This window comes from Drosophila virilis, chromosome X (genome assembly GCF_030788295.1).
Source record: "Drosophila virilis strain 15010-1051.87 chromosome X, Dvir_AGI_RSII-ME, whole genome shotgun sequence".
In the NCBI taxonomy this organism is placed as follows: domain Eukaryota; kingdom Metazoa; phylum Arthropoda; class Insecta; order Diptera; family Drosophilidae; genus Drosophila; species Drosophila virilis.
In genome coordinates this window covers 1,922,645-1,942,039 of record NC_091543.1, presented here as the reverse complement: position 1 = coordinate 1,942,039, position 19,395 = coordinate 1,922,645, and the positions used below count along the sequence as shown (strand labels likewise).

The 19,395-nt window shown below is 39.2% G+C and overlaps 2 protein-coding genes and 1 non-coding gene across 3 annotated transcripts in view; 2 read left to right on the top strand and 1 right to left on the bottom strand.

Moving 5' to 3' along the window:
• The first annotated feature begins 323 nt into the window (after positions 1 to 323).
• Positions 324 to 19,395, top strand: part of ec (ubiquitin specific peptidase echinus) — a 78,289-nt gene continuing 59,217 nt past the window's right edge. Inside the window, exon 1 of the mRNA XM_032440386.2 lies at positions 324 to 912. The gene's annotated coding sequence lies outside the window, so the exon portion shown is untranslated. The remainder of the gene's footprint in view (positions 913 to 19,395) is intronic.
• LOC6634745 (proteasome subunit alpha type-6) lies at positions 3,789 to 4,744 on the bottom strand. The gene has a single exon (XM_002058157.4). The coding sequence runs from the start codon at positions 4,673 to 4,675 to the stop codon at positions 3,932 to 3,934; it is 744 nt and encodes a 247-aa protein (XP_002058193.1). The 5' UTR covers positions 4,676 to 4,744; the 3' UTR covers positions 3,789 to 3,931.
• On the top strand, positions 7,203 to 7,274 carry TRNAP-CGG (transfer RNA proline (anticodon CGG)). Its single transcript has one exon. It is a non-coding gene; the product is annotated as a tRNA-Pro (tRNA).

Sequence of the window (19,395 nt, the reverse complement as noted above, 5' to 3'; positions counted from 1 at the left end):
GCACACGGAAAACTTTGGTTTTCGAAATAAATAATCGATACATTTTTTTTGCACATCGTTTTTTAACGCCTTTTAATAATTGCTATAGAGCCAGATATATTTTAGTGTATATATTATTAAGTTTATATATATATTTATATTAATTATTTAACAAATGCTATTAATTCTTCAATTGTTAATTATAGTTGTAAGTTGTAAGCTGGAGCATACCGATAGGCATTTTTAGTATTTTTTAGTATTTAGTTATCGCTCTGAGAGCGCAACATGTGTCTGCCGCTCTCAGTGCGACGAGATGCCACTTATTGACAGTTGTTGTATCGCATTTGAAACGAACGGAGGTGACGCGCGTTCAACGGCCGGCGCTTGCTTGAACATTGTTTTTGTTGTTTCGATACTCGCGCCGTTTGTTTATCGCGTTCTTTTTTATTGTGTGTTTGTGATTTTGTTTATTTCCAACTGCTGCTGCTGTGCGAATTCGCGTGGCTGAAACGCACGCAACTATTGCAATGCTGTAAAATACAATTAAAGCGCCAAAACGTAACAAAAAACAAGAAGAAGCAGAAGCACAAGCAGCAAAAGAAGCCGAAGAAGAAGAGCACAGCAAACAAAAATTTGTTTATATTTATTTATTTTTTTTGGTGTTCAAGTGAAAGCGTGTGAAAAATAATACAACTTAACGTGTTCGCTAAGCTGCGAGGCCAAAGTCAAAGCCAAAATCAAAATCTTGGCCAAATAGCTGCAATACACAAATTGGCTCTCTCCGTCTCCGCCTCCCTCTTCCTCCCTCTCTCTCTGTCTCGCTCGTGTGCATCCTGCGGCCAACCAAAACTTCCGGCGAGCAAATGCAACCGCAACTGTTGCGCCCGTCGAGGACTGTTACAAACCCAGCTGCGATTCCATCAGTTCACAAAGGTAAGTTACAGGGTATCTGTCAGTTACAGGGTATCTATAAGCCAGTCAACTGCAAAGATCTGGCCAAATGCAATGAGGCAATAAGATCGTGCTTCTTTTGACTATTGGAGCATAATCTATCGTAGTTAATTATTATTAATTATTTCTAAGCAAGCATTACCCGGCATTGCCCGTGCGACTTATTTTCTTTTGGCTTTTGATAGATTTTGCGCGCAGATTTTCCAAGTAAAACTTTAAAAATTCTTTCAAGCACATCGAATATATATTGGGCCTCTATATACAATAAGAGCAAAATATTTCACACCGAATGTTGGATTTTCATCAAACTTAACTTCAACTTTCCTACTTACCAAGTTTATTTACCCATTAATATCCCTTGGTATAGACTTACAGCTTCCTAGCTCTTTCGCCTTGGCCTGTGCATTGCTCATCTATCAATCAATCAGTCAGTCGGTCAATCAGCTTGATCTTGGGTATGCATAGTTACAGGCATGTCCTCTTTTTATGAATCTCTCCTGGTGTTAACTTACATCACATAAGGTTCCTAGTTTTTACGCCTTGCTTATCAATCAGTCAGTCAGTCAGTCAATCAGTCAATTAACCTTGGGTATGCATACTTACAGGCATGTCCTCTATTTATTTTTAAAATTTCACATAGATCGACCGCCAAGCAGCCGAGTTACCATGGAAAGTATTTTGGTTGGGTTGATTTTTGAACATGATTTTCACATGATCTGCTTATAAGGCATATACTAGCATGTTCTCCTTATCCAATTACAGTTATTGATGTAGAGCTCTTGCTTGATTCCAAGCGAGCCCCGCTTGCACACTCAACACATTCAACACATTCAATGCATGCAACACATGTGATTCGATTTCATGGCCGTCTCTTTGCCGCTTTTTGTAATGATTTTGCGGCCATTTTCGAGTATTTGGTTCTGTTTTTTTTTTTCTCTTCTTTTTTTGGCAAACTGTTGTAATGTTGTTTGTTATGTTGATGTTGCTGTTGTTGCTGCGGCTTCATCGCGCGTCTTCTTTGGGGTTTCGGGGTCATCAACTCTTTTAGCGTTGGCTGCCAAAAAGCCAAAAAAGTTGCGTGCCAATCTCTCGCTGTTGTTGTTGCTGTTGTTGTTGTTTTAGTGCCATGTACGATATGCATTGCGTAAAATATAAAATGTTAACAAAAAGAAAAAAAAATAAAAATAACAAACAAATACGATTTGTACGTGCATATTCGCTTGCCAAAAGTCCGAAAAAGTTTCATTAACAAATTCAAGTTGTTGCAGTTGTTGTTGTTGTTCTTGTTTTTTATACCCTCTGCCAAATGGCAAGGCCAGCAGAAGGCATCTCAGCGACTAGAAACTCGAGAATAAATGGAGAGCCTTAATATCTGATACTTACAGGAGTTGAAGTGTAAAATCTTAAAGCGTTCGGGCTGTAAACAAACAAGTTAAGAGTTCCCACACTATAGAAAACGCGTTCCCAGTTAACTTCGGCTCCTACAGTCCGATCTTTTTGAAGTTTTCTGTGCTTAACTAGAGGCATGCTAAAGTGTGCATATACCAGAGCACAAGGCTCTATGCTTAAGAATGAATTCTTTCTTATTTGGAGTTAGGCATACAAAAAATGAACTATTTTTCATTTGTGTATACTCTACGAGAGGCGACATGCCAAGTCGGATGCCAATAGTTCTCGAGATATGCACAGGCCGTCAGCACAGGGTATCGCACAGTCGCGCATGCCCCATTGCAGCAGAGCAATTTGATGGAATGCGTCTGGTGCGTGGACTTGATTTTTATGGCTTCGGCTACTCGATTAGATGCGTTCGCTTTAGCGAAATATGCAGCATTTGCATAATCAAACGAGCCACAGGCCCAGACAGCGTCTCATAACCTCAATTCGAGACGCAGCCAGGCCCACAGGCCTAGCCACAGCCCCAGCCCCCTGCCTCCGAGCCAGCTCGAGTCCCGGCTCCAACTTCAGGTCCCGCTGTAAATTGCATTGCGTGTAATTTGTTGTCCCCAATTGCGCAAAAATTTACGCAGCTGCTGCTGTCGCTGCATCGATTTTCACCTGCCACACAGAGACACCTTCCCTTACCCGCTCCTCTGCCCCGCCTTGGCTGGTTAATCGATGAGTGCGAAACTGCCGTTAAATATTTGGCACAGCAAAGTTTCTTAATTACCAAAAACTCGCTCTGACACAGTGCAAAATCTTTCGAGTTTCTTTTATGCATATCCTCGCAGAGACGTGCCCGATTTCACATATGCCTACTTAGTATCGATATCTTAAACAATCGATGTTTTCGATTGTTATCGATTTAGATGATAAAAAGAAACAAATTTAGGATTTTCTCTAAAAATAGGTAACATTTCCAATGGAACTCATGTGAGATCAGGCTAAGATTAAAATTCGTTTGGCTCTTGCGATCCATCGATATAATCGATAGGACCATCGATTGTTTTCCAGCTCTACTGATCAGTCCATCCGTATGTCTTCCACCTCTTTCTGTTTGCACTAAAATAGCTTGAGATTACATTTAAAATGTGTACTCCCGCATGCCGAATGCTATTTCGTTCCATTTTGAATGCATCGATAAATATCGATTTCAAGACTTGGTTTTTTGGGCACAACTCAAAGACTATTCGAGCTAAATACCTGAAATTTGTTGTGCACACTCTCGTTTAGTGCACAAAGACTGAGCATATTTTACTTTTCAGCTACCTTCTCAAATTACCCCGAAATTCGAATCGTGTAGAGGCATGCCATATGTAAGCCCAGAAAACTTCACAAAGATCGGACTGTGGACTTGTGTTCGAGCTTCGCAGTGAAGCACAGCTTGAGATCAGGGTATCTCTAGAGTAAACATAGTTGTTGTGTGGATTTGTTATTTTAGTTAGCAGAGGAACTGATCAGACTGATTTTATTAACTTTCCTACGTGCCTTTGGTTGGTTTTCGTTCTACAAATGCAATGGAAACGCCGTAAAAGCAATAGAAATTTCGAACTTGAACTAACGACTAGACATTCCTGGATCCCCCGATCATTTTGTCCAGCTGCTCCTCGCGCTCCTGCCGGCTGAGTATGTGGAATGGACGATGCGTCTTGGTGACCATGGCCATCTCGAAGTCGTCGGACTGTAGCTGGTTGCCCAGCACCGTGGCCAGACAGTTGATGGCCAGCTGCCGTGTCATCTCGTCGTTGAGATTCTTCTTGTACTTTCTGTCCAAATAGGCGAGGGCATCCAACATCTGGGTGCCCACTGCGGTGGCCCGGTAGCCGCAACAGTAGCCAGCCGGATCGGTCTTGTAGACGCAGGGCCCGAGCTCGTCGTCGTAGGCGATCGTCACCATGCTGCAGCCGAGCGGACGCATCTCGGCATTTTGCGTGTACACCTGACTGATGTCGCCCATGCGGCCGCAGAGCACATCGATGGGCATGCTGTAGCCGTATCTGAATTGAAAGCTGCCCGCCTCGTAGACGGCCTTCTGCACCTGGGCCCGGGCGTCGGCCATGCGTCCGATCATGCCGCAGCCGATCTGCTTGTTAATGGAAAACAAACGTGTCACAGTCTCTGGCACAATGAGCCCGTCCAGCGGCTTCTGCTGTACGATCAGCACGGCACAGGTGGCGCCCCGTATGGCGACCAGCGTCAGGTTGTCCAGCGCCAGTGCCCGGAATGCATATTCCACCTGAAACAGCCGACCTTCTGGCGAAAAGACGGTCACGTGTCTATCAAAGCCTGCGGCACTGCCTCGCGCCATCCTGTATTCTATACTTAATTAAATATATATAATATTTTCGGCATTTGTCAAATCTACAAGTTGGGCGCCGACTGCTTTTCACTCCACTCGATTTATTCAGGTGCTTAGCTCTGATATTCCAGATGGGACAAGTAAATGCCCGAAGAAGTTCACTTTTAATTGAATATGTACAAAATCTAAGGTACTTACCCTTTCTTTTTACCCTTTCTTTTTATACCCTAAACCCATTTAAAATGCGTCAGCTGGAGACTTGAATTTTTGAATGTTGTAACTTCCTTCTGCTCACACAATATGAGTTTGTTGCCGATAGACGATAACTTGTCGCGTTTTCAATCGTTATCGAAAAAGTCTTTTTTGAGCAAATCTCGTTGGTTTCAATAGCTCTCTCTTTTATCAAAATCCCAACACTAGCTTTTAACGGGAATTCGAATTTTTTCAAGATTTTCTTTAAGTCCCTGAATATATATTCACATATCGTATTCCAGCCGAAGCTTAATTTGATCGAACCTTTGCGACGATTGTTTAAGCATAAAACCTCAATTGTTGCCGCAAATTGTCATTGTTATCATCGTATTATCATTAGACATTAGCTCTGGTTCGCTATTAACTAACTGTTGTCTATTTAAGTGCTGTCATTGCTGTCGCTGTTGCTGGCTGCTGAACTGGAGCAATCTTAAAGAGAGTTGCGGACTACGCGGAGTACGCACGGAGTATGTTAATTCAGCGATTGTTCAACGCAAATTGCGTGAGACTCATTCAAAGACGTTGACCTATTATACAGGGAGCATTCAGAGAGAAAAAGAGGAGCAGATGGAGAGGGGAGATTGAGAGACAGAGGTGGTGAGTGATAGAGGGTGGGAAAGATAGAGAGAGAGAGGGGAGAGAGAGAGAGATATACAGATATATGATAATATACACAGAAGTTGATCTACTAAACAGTGAGCGATTAAGAGAGAAATAGAGAAAGTGAGAAAAAGAGAGAGAGAGAGAGAGAGAGAGATAGTGAGTGATAGAGGGGATGGACAAATAGAGAGAGAGAAACTAAATATATATTTATATAGAGAGAGAGAGTTGGGGGATTGATATATGTATATATATATATATATATATATATACATGTACATATAGAAAGAGAGAGAAAGAGAGAGAGAGAGATAGAGAGAGAGAGAGGGGCTGATATGGTATATAGAGAAGAAGAGAGAGTATGGAGTAGAGAGAGAGAGAGGGAGAGAAAGAGAGGGAGAAGAGGGGAGGATGCATAGAGAAAGAGATATAAAGGATAATGGATATACTCCTTTCTCTGAGAGTTCGCCTTAGCGAGCGAGCACTGTTTTTTTAGAGTCAAGAACTCATGACTAGCTCGCTGCGAGTAGCTGCAGCCGGAGTTTAAGTATATCGACTGCTAGTGTATTATTTCAATCCGCAACAATTCCTATCGAACTGCTCCACAAATGGACTGTAAATCACGATAAACAGCAACAAGAGAGGGAAGGAGGGATAGTGGGAAGGGGAGGGGACAGCCCATCAAGTGCAACAACAATGTATTTTTTACCACCAGCCCCTCCACCCTGCCCCTGCTCACACTCCCACTCTCCTCCCACTTACGGGCCGCACGTACAGACCGCCCCTTGTTGTTCTGCTTTGTTTTCAAAGAAATTACAAACAAAAAGAGAGAACAAAAATTGTAACAAAATTCAGCTCCAGCAACAATTTCAGTTGCTGTTGTTGTTGTTGTTGGATTTATAATGCCAGCAAGAAATCTGATAGATCGGAAGGCACGTGCTGCTTGGCTAGCAAACAACAATTTGCATACACTACCCGAAGCGGGGCATCAGAATTTGCTCCAAAAGTGCAGGGAATTTGTTATGTCCGCCTTTTCCCTGATTGGATATAGCCCAACATTATAATAAATATATTTAAGAATTAACTCATATAAGCAACATAGTCGTAACTCTTCTCTCTTCTCATTCAGATCGAGTCCACGCAAGTAATTCGAATTTATTGCCAAACTCTGTTGATTCTTATAGAGTATATTCATGTCGGCTTGTCGCTGCGCACATTTCCAGTCTTTATAGTTTTGGCATCTTAAAACGGCCGGTTCCAGCGGCCAGTGTAAACAATAAACAGATCTTTGAATATGCTGCATATGCGGCGGGCATGCACACACACACACACACACACACACACACACACACACACATATATATACTATATACTTGGGCGTATCATGCTGATATGGCCGCCTCGGTTCAGGTCAGTGGTGGCTTCTGGCTAAAAGCAACAAGAGCACGGCCCATATTCAATGTGTGGAGGAGGAGAAGGAGGAGGGGGCGATCTACAAAAGCCGATCGCTGCTTAGGGAAGAACAAGAGGCAGTGTAATGTGTGCGTGTGTGCGTGTGTGGCTGAGTTCTTGGCGTTTACCAATTGCAGAGATTCCAATTGGATTCGGCATTTTCTCACACACAACGCTCGTGCGTTTACACGCTGCGATTTGTATTGTGTAAATTGGCGAGCGAAATTAACATGGCTCGTTGGTCTAGGGGTATGATTCTCGCTTCGGGTGCGAGAGGTCCCGGGTTCAACTCCCGGACGAGCCCAAATCGGTTTTTTCTTTCACTTCTTTTTTCATATTTCTTGTATTTGTTGCTTCTATTGCGTTTTGTTTTCAAATATTATAATAATAGAGATTGCTATCGGGGGGTGTCATTCAAGCTGCGGCTCGTTTAGCATTCATCTTCGAGCCCGGATTGATGGCAGCGTGTGGGGGAAGGGACGGGGGCGGGGTATGTCTATCAACCATTTGTCATTTGGCCACGGCGCGGCTGTTTGGTGGGCGTCAAAGTTGCCCCCCCCCCCCGCACTCTCCACAAGTTTGGCGTGAATGAACTGTAACTGATGAAGAAGAAGCAGACAACGATGATGATGCTCATCATGGAGTTTCATGTAATTACATGTTCGATGCTGATCTTCGGAGTTGCGTGTCGTTGTTTTTTTTTTGGTTTTTTTGCTTCTTCTCGTGTTCGGTCAGCACTTGGGGCGACCAAATTTCAACAACATCTCAACTAAGACACAGATTTTAGGCTGTGCTTCAACTGGATTTGGATGTGGTCGAAGTTGTGGTTGTGGTTGTGGTTGTGGTTGCAGGAGCAGCAGCAGTTTTTTGTTTCTTGTTGGCCTGTTAATCGATTTTAAATTGCAGATTGATTGATTAAGATATGAGCAGGAGCTGCTCCAGTTGCAATCCTTCTCTCTCTCTCTCTCTCTCTCTCTTTGTCTCTGATTTCTCCCCGCAGCCACTTGAGCTGCACTCCCACAATTCAGTCAAGTGGCTGCTCTTGAGCGTAAAACATTTCTCACAAATCAAAGAACCGAACTGTTGCTTCCCAGGCCCAAAGCCAGCAGCTGGACTAATTGAAATTGTGGCAAGCGCTGCGATAAGAATACAATTCGACTCACAAAATATCCACGGAGAGAGAAACATATATTGAGAGCGTGAGTGAGAGCGAAATACTCGTAGAGAGCGTAAATAGTCAATTGCATGAATCATTTGCTTGTTAGAGACACATTTCAAGCAATTTCTGTACAATTTTCAGCTCTCAACTTGCGTGAATTATCAATTTTGCTAAAAGCTACCCGACGCTAGATGGCGTCTTGGCTGGCATTCCTCAATTGTGTGTATTTCTGTTCGGTTTGCGCATATTTCCGATGCCATTGGCCGCTGCTACCCCTCCCCACCACCCTGTACCCACCGTTGCGCTTGCCCCAGTTGCACCTGCAGCTCGAATAATATCCGTTAAATGGCTTTTGGGAGATCTTTTGTCCATTGTTCGCGCCACACGCTCATTTTCCACGATGCTGCACGCAACTGCGATTGGATTTTCTTGGACTCCTCGGATTTTCGTTATGCGGCCGACTCATGCCACCAAATTACGTTAATGATTAACGAATCGCTTCGAACCGGGATGCATGCATGCCCACAAACATTTATCGTATATATGTATATGTATATATATATACTTATATGAATATAAAGATATGCAGCGCGACGGCTTTCCGAAAACAATTAATGTGGCGGGGCGAGAAAACCAAAAACTAAAAACCAAAAACAAAAAACAAAAAAAGCAAACAAATAAATACGAGAAAAAGAAACCCATTAAAAAATGTTAATTTCCATAAAAGACTGGAGTGATACAGCACGTGGCTAAAAGCCGCAAACGAGCCAACAGACAAGGCCCAGAATTTCTAGCCAAGTGTGCGTGTGTGTGTGTGTGTGTGTGTGTGTGTGTGTGTGTGTGTGTGTGTGTGTGTGTGCTTGGTAGTTTCATTTGTGTGTGGAGTGTATCGCGGGCAGCACTCGCTTCAGTTTTGTGGCTTTTAATTTGCTGCCAAAAATATGTGAAGAAAAACTGTTCTAGAGTTCGAATAGTTGATACCCTGTAATTAAAAAATAGACTGCTTTAGTGTTCGACTAGTTGATACCCTGTAAACGGCGGAATAATTCTTTTTAAATATAAAAAAAGACTGCTCTGCAGCTCGACTAGGTGATACCCTGTACACGGCGGGCGTGTACTTAGTGGAAAGGCAATATCTAAAATTTATAGAACAAATCAAACAGAGAAAACAAATAGTTTATATACCTTATGGAGATAGGTATGCCCAATTTACCAACTTTTTAGTGGGTATAGGGTATAAAAAATGCCAAAAAAAACGAAGAAATATGCGTTATAAATTAACATAAACGCCCACGAGCAGGTGATGCTAGTCGCGGTATCGTGGTATCAGATTTAGCTGCGGCTTGCGAGTTATAGTTAAGGCATCTTTTGGCAGCTTTAGTGCGAGTTTTTTGGCTTGTTAGGCTGATTTACAGTCTTGGCCATAATTATCTGGTCTAAGGTGTTGCTAATGGCCAAGATATGCGTTGCGGTTGGGGCTTGTCCAATCAAGCTCACATTTGACAGCTGCGGCATCTCGACAATTTGCATACCTCAAGCCCAGTCTAATGGAGATGCTCGACAAGGCAGTGTGAAGGGTAAGGGGAAGGGGATAGAGGGTAGGGAGGGGAAAAGCATGCCCAGTTATGACAGCTGCGGTCAGCCACACACGCAGCTTATCATTTTCCATTCGATTGGCGCTGAAGTTTTCCAGCTGACAACGGAACTGGGATCGGTATGGGAAATGCAACTGGAAGCAGGGAAAAGATACCTGAGGAAAGGGAGCTGGGAAAAGGGGAAGTGGGAACTGGGAAAAGGGAACTGGAACCTAGAACCTGACGCGGCATTTGCTGGCCAAAAGACGCGACTTCCAACTGCAACTGCAACTGGCTGTCTATCTACCAGTCCGTCTGCCAGTCTGTCTGTCTGTTTGTCTGCCACAAACGACCATTATACCATATTCGACTCGTAACAAAATAAATAATATTAATATCTATATTTCGACCAAAATCGACCAAAAAGCAAGGGGTTACAACATGTTTTTTGTCAAAATCGGGGTGGGTTCGAAAAACGGGGGAAGTTATCTCCGTGGGGAGTTATGTCGTTTTAAAACGTCATATCTCCGCGCGGAGATATTACCTTCCAAATCATCACGATTTTTTTTAAAATCCAGGTCGGTTCGAAAATCAAACCTTTTTTGATGCTTTTTTTTTTTAATGTTTCGAGTAAATTCTAATTTACGGGGTCGGTTAAAAAAAAAAAGCATCAAAAAATTTTGATTTTCCAACCGACCCCGATTTTGACAAAAAACGTGTTGCTTTTTGGTCGATTTGGATCAAAATTTAGATATTAATATTTTTTATGCCAATCGATAGTTCTGATTGTTACGAGTCGAAAATGGTATAAAATAACAAAATCGGACATTATTTGCCCAAAATATTACAAAAAATCATCAAAAAAAGGTTGACTTTACAAACAAATCGTTTTTTGGTCAACAACTTTTTTTAAGCCATCGATTTTAGATTTCTTTAAATGTCATTTGATAGTAGAGATCCGTACGAATGTAAAAAAGTATAACATTCCAAAATCAGACGATATTTACCCGAGATATTAAAAAAAAAGCATCAAAAAAGCTTTGATTTTCGAACCGACCCCGATTTTGTCAAAAATCGTGATGATTTGGAAGGTCATATCTGCGCGGGGACTTCCCCGCGGAGATGTGACGTTTTAAAAATAACTCCGCGCGGAGATATGACGTTTTAAAACGACATAACTCCGCGCGGAGATATGACGTTTTAAAACGACATAACTCCCCGCGCAGATATGACCTCCGCGCGGAGATATGACGTTTTAAAACGACATATCTCCGCGGGGAGTTATGTCGTTTTAAAACGTAGTATCTCCCCCCGATTTTGACAAAAAACGTGTTGTAACCCCTTGCTTTTTGATCTCCGTGGGGAGTTATGTCGTTTTAACACGTCGTATCTCCCCCCGATTTTGACAAAAAACGTGTTGTAACCCCTTGCTTTTTGGTCGATTTGGGTAAAAATTTAGATATTAAAATTTTTATGCCAATCGATAGTTCTGATTGTTACGAGTCGAAAATGGTATAAAATAACAAAATCGGACATCATTTGGCCGAGATATACAAAAAAATCCATCCAAAAAGGTTGACTTTACAAACGAATCGTTTTTTGGTCAACAACTTTTTTAAGCCATCGATTTTGGATTTCTTTGAATGTCATTTGATAGTAGAGATCCGTACGAATGTAAAAATCGGACATTATTTGGCCGAGATATTACAAAAAATCATCAAAAAAGGTTGACTTTACAAACGAATCGTTTTTTGGTCAACACCTTTTTTTAAGCCATCGATTTTGGATTTCTTTGAATGTCATTTGATAGTAGAGATCCGTACGAATGTAAAAAGGTATGATATTCCAAAATCAGACGATAATTACCCGAGATATTAAAGAAAAGAATCAAAAAAGCTTTGATTTTCGAGCCGACCCCGATTTTGACAAAAATCGTGATGTAACCCCTTGCTTTTTGGTCGATTTGGGTAAAAATTTAGATATTAAAATTTTTATGCCAATCGATAGTTCTGATTGTTACGAGTCGAAAATGGTATAAAATAACAAAATTGGACATTTTTTGGCCGAGATATACAAAAAAATCATCAAAAAAGGTTGACTTTACAAACGAATCGTTTTTTGGTCAACAACTTTTTCTAAGCCATCGATTTTGGATTTCTTTGAATACCATTTGATAGTAGGGATCCGTACGAATGTAAAAAGGTATAATATTCCAAAATCAGATGATATTTACCCGAGATATTAAAAAAAAGCATCAAAAAAATTTGATTTTCCAACCAACCCCGATTTTGACAAAAATCGTGATGTAACCCCATGTTTTTTAGTTGATTTGGGTCAAAATTTAGATATTAATATTTTTTATGCCAATCGATAGTTCTGATTGTTACGAGTCGAAAATGGTATAAAATAACAAAATCGGACATCATTTGGCCGAGATATTAAAAAAAATCATCAAAAAAGGTTGACTTTACAAACGAATCGTTTTTTGGTCAACAACTTTTTTAAAGCCATCGATTTTGGATTTCTGCGCGGGGACTTCTCCGCGGAGATATGACGTTTTAAAACGACATAACTCCCCGCGGAGATATGACGTTTTAAAACGACATAACTCCCCGCGGAGATATGACGTTTTAAAACGACATAACTCCCCGCGCAGATATGACCTCCGCGCGGAGATATGGAGTTTTAAAACGACATATCTCCGCGGGGAGTTATGTCGTTTTAGAACGTCATATCTCCCCCCGATTTTGACAAAAAACGTGTTTGCTTTTGGTCGATTTTTGTCAAAATTTAGATGTTAATAATTTTTATGCCAATCGATAGTTCTGATTGTTACGAGTCGAAAATGGTATAAAATATCAAAATCGGACATTATTTGGCCGAGATATTAAAAAAAATCATCAAAAAAGGTTGACTTTACAAACGAATCGTTTTTTGGTCAACAACTTTTTCTAGCCATCGAACCGACCCCGACTTTGACAAAAATCGTGATGATTTGGAAGGTCATATCTGCGCGGGGAGTTATGTCGTTTTAAAACGTCATATCTCCGCGCGGAGGTCATATCTGCGCGGGGAGTTATGTCGTTTTAAAACGTCATACAATTTTTTTTAAAATCCAGGTCGGTTCGAAAATCAAACCTTTTTTGATGCTTATTTTTTAATATTTCGAGTAAATTCTAATTTACGGGGTCGGTTTATAAAAAAAAAGCATCAAAAAATTTTGATTTTCCAACCGACCCCGATTTTGACAAAAAACGTGTTGTAACCCCTTGCTTCTTGGTCGATTTGGGTCAAAATTTAGATATTAATATTTTTTATGCCAATCGATAGTTCTGATTGTTACGAGTCGAAAATGGTATAAAATAACAAAATCAGATATTATTTGGCCGAGATATACAAAAAAATCATCTAAAAAGGTTGACTTTACAAACGAATCCTTATTTGGCTAACAACTTTTTTTAACCCATCGATTTTGAATTTCTTTGAATGTCATTTGATAGTAGGGATCCGTACGAATGTAAAAAGGTATAATATTATAAAATCAGATGATATTTACCCGAGATATTAAAAAAAAGGCATCAAAAAAATTTGATTTTCCAACCAACCCCGAGTTTGACAAAAATCGTGATGTAACCTCTTGCTTTTTAGTCGATTTGGGTCAAAATTTAGATATTAATATTTTTTATGCCAATCGATAGTTCTGATTGTTACGAGTCGAAAATGGCATAAAATAACAAAATCGGACATTATTTGGCCGAGATATTACAAAAAATCATCAAAAAAGGTTGACTTTACAAACGAATCGTTTTTTGGTCAACAACTTTATTTAAGCCATCGATTTTGGATTTCTGCGCGGGGACTTCCCCGCGGAGATATGACGTTTTAAAACGACATAACTCCCCGCGCAGATATGACCTCCGCGCGGAGATATGGAGTTTTAAAACGACATATCTCCGCGGGGAGTTATGTCGTTTTAGAACGTCATATCTCCCCCCGATTTTGACAAAAAACGTGTTTGCTTTTGGTCGATTTTTGTCAAAATTTAGATATTAATAATTTTTATGCCAATCGATAGTTTTTCTAAAAAGGTTGACTTTACAAACGAATCCTTATTTGGCTAACAACTTTTTTTAACCCATCGATTTTGAATTTCTTTGAATGTCATTTGATAGTAGAGATCCGTACGAATGTAAAAACGTATAACATTCCAAAATCAGACGATATTCACCCGAGATATTAAAAAAAAGAATCAAAAAAGTTTTGATTTTCGAACCGACCCCGATTTTGACAAATATCGTGATGATTTGGAAGGTCATATCTCCGCGGGGAGCTATGTCGTTTTAAAACGTCATATCTCCCCCCGATTTTGACAAAAAACGTGTTTGCTTTTGGTCGATTTGGGTTAAAATTTAGATATTAATATTTTTATGCCAATCGATAGTTCTGATTGTTACGAGTCGAAAATGGTATAAAATAACAAAATCGGTCATTATTTGGCCGAGATATTAAAAAAAATCATCAAAAAAGGTTGACTTTACAAACGAATCGTTTATTGGTCAACAACTTTATTTAAGCCATTGATTTTGGATTTCTGCGCGGGGACTTCCCCGCGGAGATATGACAAAAAATCATCAAAAAAGGGTGACTTTACAAACGAATCGTTTTTTGGTCAACAACTTTTTTTAAGCCATCGATTTTGGATTTCTGCGCGGGGACTTCCCCGCGGAGATATGACGTTTTAAAACGACATAACTCCTCGCGGAGATATGACGTTTTAAAACGACATAGCTCCCCGCGCAGATATGACCTCCGCGCGGAGATATGACGTTTTAAAACGACATATCTCCGCGGGGAGTTATGTCGTTTTAAAACGTCATATCTCCCCCCGATTTTGACAAAAAACGTGTTTGCTTTTGGTCGATTTGGGTCAAAATTTAGATATTAATATTTTTTATGCCAATCGATAGTTCTGATTGTTACAAGTCGAAAATGGTATAAAATATCAAAATCGGACATTATTTGGCCGAGATATTAAAAAAAATCATCAAAAAAGGCTGACTTTACAAACGAGTCGTTTTTTGGTCAACAACTTTTTTAAGCCATCGATTTTGGATTTCTTTGAATACCATTTGATAGTAGGGATCCGTACGAATGTAAAAAGGTATAATATTCCAAAATCAGATGATATTTACCCGAGATATTTAAAAAATAGCATAAAAAAAATGTGATTTTCCAACCAACCCCGACTTTGACAAAAATCGTGATGTAACCCCTTGCTTTTTAGTCGATTTGGGTCAAAATTTAGATATTAATATTTTTTATGCCAATCGATAGTTCTGATTGTTACGAGTCGAAAATGGCATAAAATAACAAAATCGGACATTATTTGGCCGAGATATTACAAAAAATCATCAAAAAAGGTTGACTTTACAAACGAATCGCTTTTTGGTCAACAACTTTATTTAAGCCATCGATTTTGGATTTCTGCGCGGGGGCTTCCCCGCGGAGATATGACAAAAAATCATCAAAAAAGGGTGACTTTACAAACGAATCGTTTTTTGGTCAACAACTTTTTTTAAGCCATCGATTTTGGATTTCTGCGCGGGGACTTCCCCGCGGAGATATGACGTTTTAAAACGACATAACTCCCCGCGGAGATATGACGTTTTAAAACGACATAACTCCTTGCGCAGATATGACCTCCGCGCGGAGATATGACGTTTTAAAACGACATATCTCCGCGGGGAGTTATGTCGTTTTAAAACGTCATATCTCCCCCCGATTTTGACAAAAAACGTGTTTGCTTTTGGTCGATTTGGGTCAAAATTTAGATATTAATATTTTTTATGCCAATCGATAGTTCTGATTGTTACGAGTCGAAAATGGTATAAAATAACAAAATCAGATATTATTTGGCCGAGATATACAAAAAAATCATCTAAAAAGGTTGACTTTACAAACGAATCCTTATTTGGCTAACAACTTTTTTTAACCCATCGATTTTGAATTTCTTTGAATGTCATTTGATAGTAGGGATCCGTACGAATGTAAAAAGGTATAATATTATAAAATCAGATGATATTTACCCGAGATATTAAAAAAAAGGCATCAAAAAAATTTGATTTTCCAACCAACCCCGACTTTGACAAAAATCGTGATGTAACCTCTTGCTTTTTAGTCGATTTGGGTCAAAATTTAGATATTAATATTTTTTATGCCAATCGATAGTTCTGATTGTTACGAGTCGAAAATGGCATAAAATAACAAAATCGGACATTATTTGGCCGAGATATTACAAAAAATCATCAAAAAAGGTTGACTTTACAAACGAATCGTTTTTTGGTCAACAACTTTATTTAAGCCATCGATTTTGGATTTCTGCGCGGGGACTTCCCCGCGGAGATATGACAAAAAATCATCAAAAAAGGGTGACTTTACAAACGAATCGTTTTTTGGTCAACAACTTTTTTTAAGCCATCGATTTTGGATTTCTGCGCGGGGACTTCCCCGCGGAGATATGACGTTTTAAAACGACATAACTCCCTGCGGAGATATGACGTTTTAAAACGACATAACTCCCCGCGGAGATATGACGTTTTAAAACGACATAACTCCCCGCGCAGATATGACCTCCGCGCGGAGATATGGAGTTTTAAAACGACATATCTCCCCCCGATTTTGAAAAAACGTGTTTGCTTTTGGTCGATTTTTGTCAAAATTTAGATATTAATAATTTTTATGCCAATCGATAGTTTTTCTAAAAAGGTTGACTTTACAAACGAATCCTTATTTGGCTAACAACTTTTTTTAACCCATCGATTTTGAATTTCTTTGAATGTCATTTGATAGTAGAGATCCGTACGAATGTAAAAACGTATAACATTCCAAAATCAGACGATATTCACCCGAGATATTAAAAAAAAGAATCAAAAAAGTTTTGATTTTCGAACCGACCCCGATTTTGACAAAAATCGTGATGATTTGGAAGGTCATATCTCCGCGGGGAGCTATGTCGTTTTAAAACGTCATATCTCCCCCCGATTTTGACAAAAAACGTGTTTGCTTTTGGTCGATTTGGGTCAAAATTTAGATATTAATATTTCTTATGCCAATCGATAGTTCTGATTGTTACGAGTCGAAAATGGTATACAATATCAAAATCGGACATTATTTGGCCGAGATATTAAAAAAAATCATCAAAAAAGGTTGACTTTACAAACGAATCGTTTTTTGGTCAACAACTTTATTTATGCCATCGATTTTGGATTTCTGCGCGGGGACTTCCCCGCGGAGATATTACAAAAAATCATCAAAAAAGGGTGACTTTACAAACGAATCGTTTTTTGGTCAACAACTTTTTTTAAGCCATCGATTTTGGATTTCTGCGCGGGGACTTCCCCGCGGAGATATGACGTTTTAAAACGACATAACTCCTCGCGGAGATATGACGTTTTAAAACGACATAGCTCCCCGCGCAGATATGACCTCCGCGCGGAGATATGACGTTTTAAAACGACATATCTCCGCGGGGAGTTATGTCGTTTTAAAACGTCATATCTCCCCCCGATTTTGACAAAAAACGTGTTTGCTTTTGGTCGATTTTTGTCAAAATTTAGATATTAATAATTTTTATGCCAATCGATAGTTCTGATTGTTACGAGTCGAAAATGGTATAAAATATCAAAATCGGACATTATTTGGCCGAGATATTAAAAAAAATCATCAAAAAAGGTTGACTTTACAAACGAATCGTTTTTTGGTCAACAACTTTTTCTAAGCCATCGAACCGACCCGGATTTTGACAAAAATCGTGATGATTTGGAAGGTCATATCTGCGCGGGGAGTTATGTCGTTTTAAAACGTCATATCTCCGCGCGGAGGTCATATCTGCGCGAGGGGTTATGTCGTTTTAAAACGTCATATCTCCGCGGGGAGTTATGTCGTATTAAAACGTCATATCTCCGCGCGGAGATATTACCTTCCAAATCATCACAATTTTTTTTAAAATCCAGGTCGGTTCGAAAATCAAACCTTTTTTGATGCTTATTTTTTAATATTTCGAGTAAATTCTAATTTACGGGGTCGGTTTATAAAAAAAAAGCATCAAAAAATTTTGATTTTCCAACCGACCCCGATTTTGACAAAAAACGTGTTGTAACCCCTTGCTTCTTGGTCGATTTGGGTCAAAATTTAGATATTAATATTTTTTATGCCAATCGATAGTTCTGATTGTTACGAGTCGAAAATGGTATAAAATAACAAAATCAGATATTATTTGGCCGAGATATACAAAAAAATCATCAAAAAAGGTTGACTTTACAAACGAATCGTTTTTTGGTCAACAACTTTTTTTAAGCCATCGATTTAGGATTTCTTTGAATGTCATTTGATAGTAGAAATCCGTACGAATGTGAAAAGGTATAATATTCCAAAATCAGACGATAATTACCCGAGATATTAAAAAAAAGAATCAAAAAAGCTTTGATTTTTGAGCCGACCCCGATTTTGACAAAAATCGTGATGTAACCCCTTGTTTTTTAGTTGATCTGGGTCAAAATTTAGATATTAATATTTTTTATGCCAATCGATAGTTCTGATTATTACGAGTCGAAAATGGTATAAAATAACAAAATCGGACGTTATTTGGCCGACATATACAAAAAAATCATCTAAAAAGGTTGACTTTACAAACGAATCGTTATTTGGTTAACAACTTATTTTAACCCATCGATTTTGAATTTCTTTGAATATCATTTGAAAGACGAGATCCGTACGAATGTAAAAAGGTATAACATTCCAAAATCAGACGATATTTACCCGAGATATTAAAAAAATAGCATCAAAAAAATTTGATTTTCCAACCAACCCCGACTTTGACAAAAATCGTGATGTAACCCCTTGCTTTTTAGTCGATTTGGGTCAAAATTTAGATATTAATATTTTTTATGCCAATCGATAGTTCTGATTGTTACGAGTCGAAAATGGCATAAAATAACAAAATCGGACATTATTTGGCCGAGATATTAAAAAAAATCATCAAAAAAGGTTGACTTTACAAACGAATCGTTTATTGGTCAACAACTTTATTTAAGCCATTGATTTTGGATTTCTGCGCGGGGACTTCCCCGCGGAGATATTACAAAAAATCATCAAAAAAAGGTGACTTTACAAACGAATCGTTTTTTGGTCAACAACTTTTTTTAAGCCATCGATTTTGGATTTCTGCGCGGGGACTTCCCCGCGGAGATATGACGTTTTAAAACGACATAACTCCCCGCGGAGATATGACGTTTTACAGCGACATAACTCCCCGCGGAGATATGACGTTTTAAAACGACATAACTCCCCGCGCAGATATGACCTCCGCGCGGAGATATGACGTTTTAAAACGACATATCTCCGCGGGGAGTTATGTCGTTTTAAAACGTCATATCTCCCCCCGATTTTGACAAAAAACGTGTTTGGTTTTGGTCGATTTGGGTCAAAATTTAGATATTAATATTTTTTATGCCAATCGATAGTTCTGATTGTTACGAGTCGAAAATGGTATAAAATAACAAAATCGGTCATTATTTGGCCGAGATATTAAAAAAAATCATCAAAAAAGGTTGACTTTACAAACGAATCGTTTTTTGGTCAACAACTTTTTTTAACCCATCGATTTTGAATTTCTTTGAATGTCATTTGATAGT

Coding starts and splice junctions, on each gene's coding strand:
- LOC6634745 (XM_002058157.4), bottom strand. CDS start 4,675: ATGGCGCGAGGCAGTGCCGCAGGCTTTGATAGACACGTGACCGTCTTT.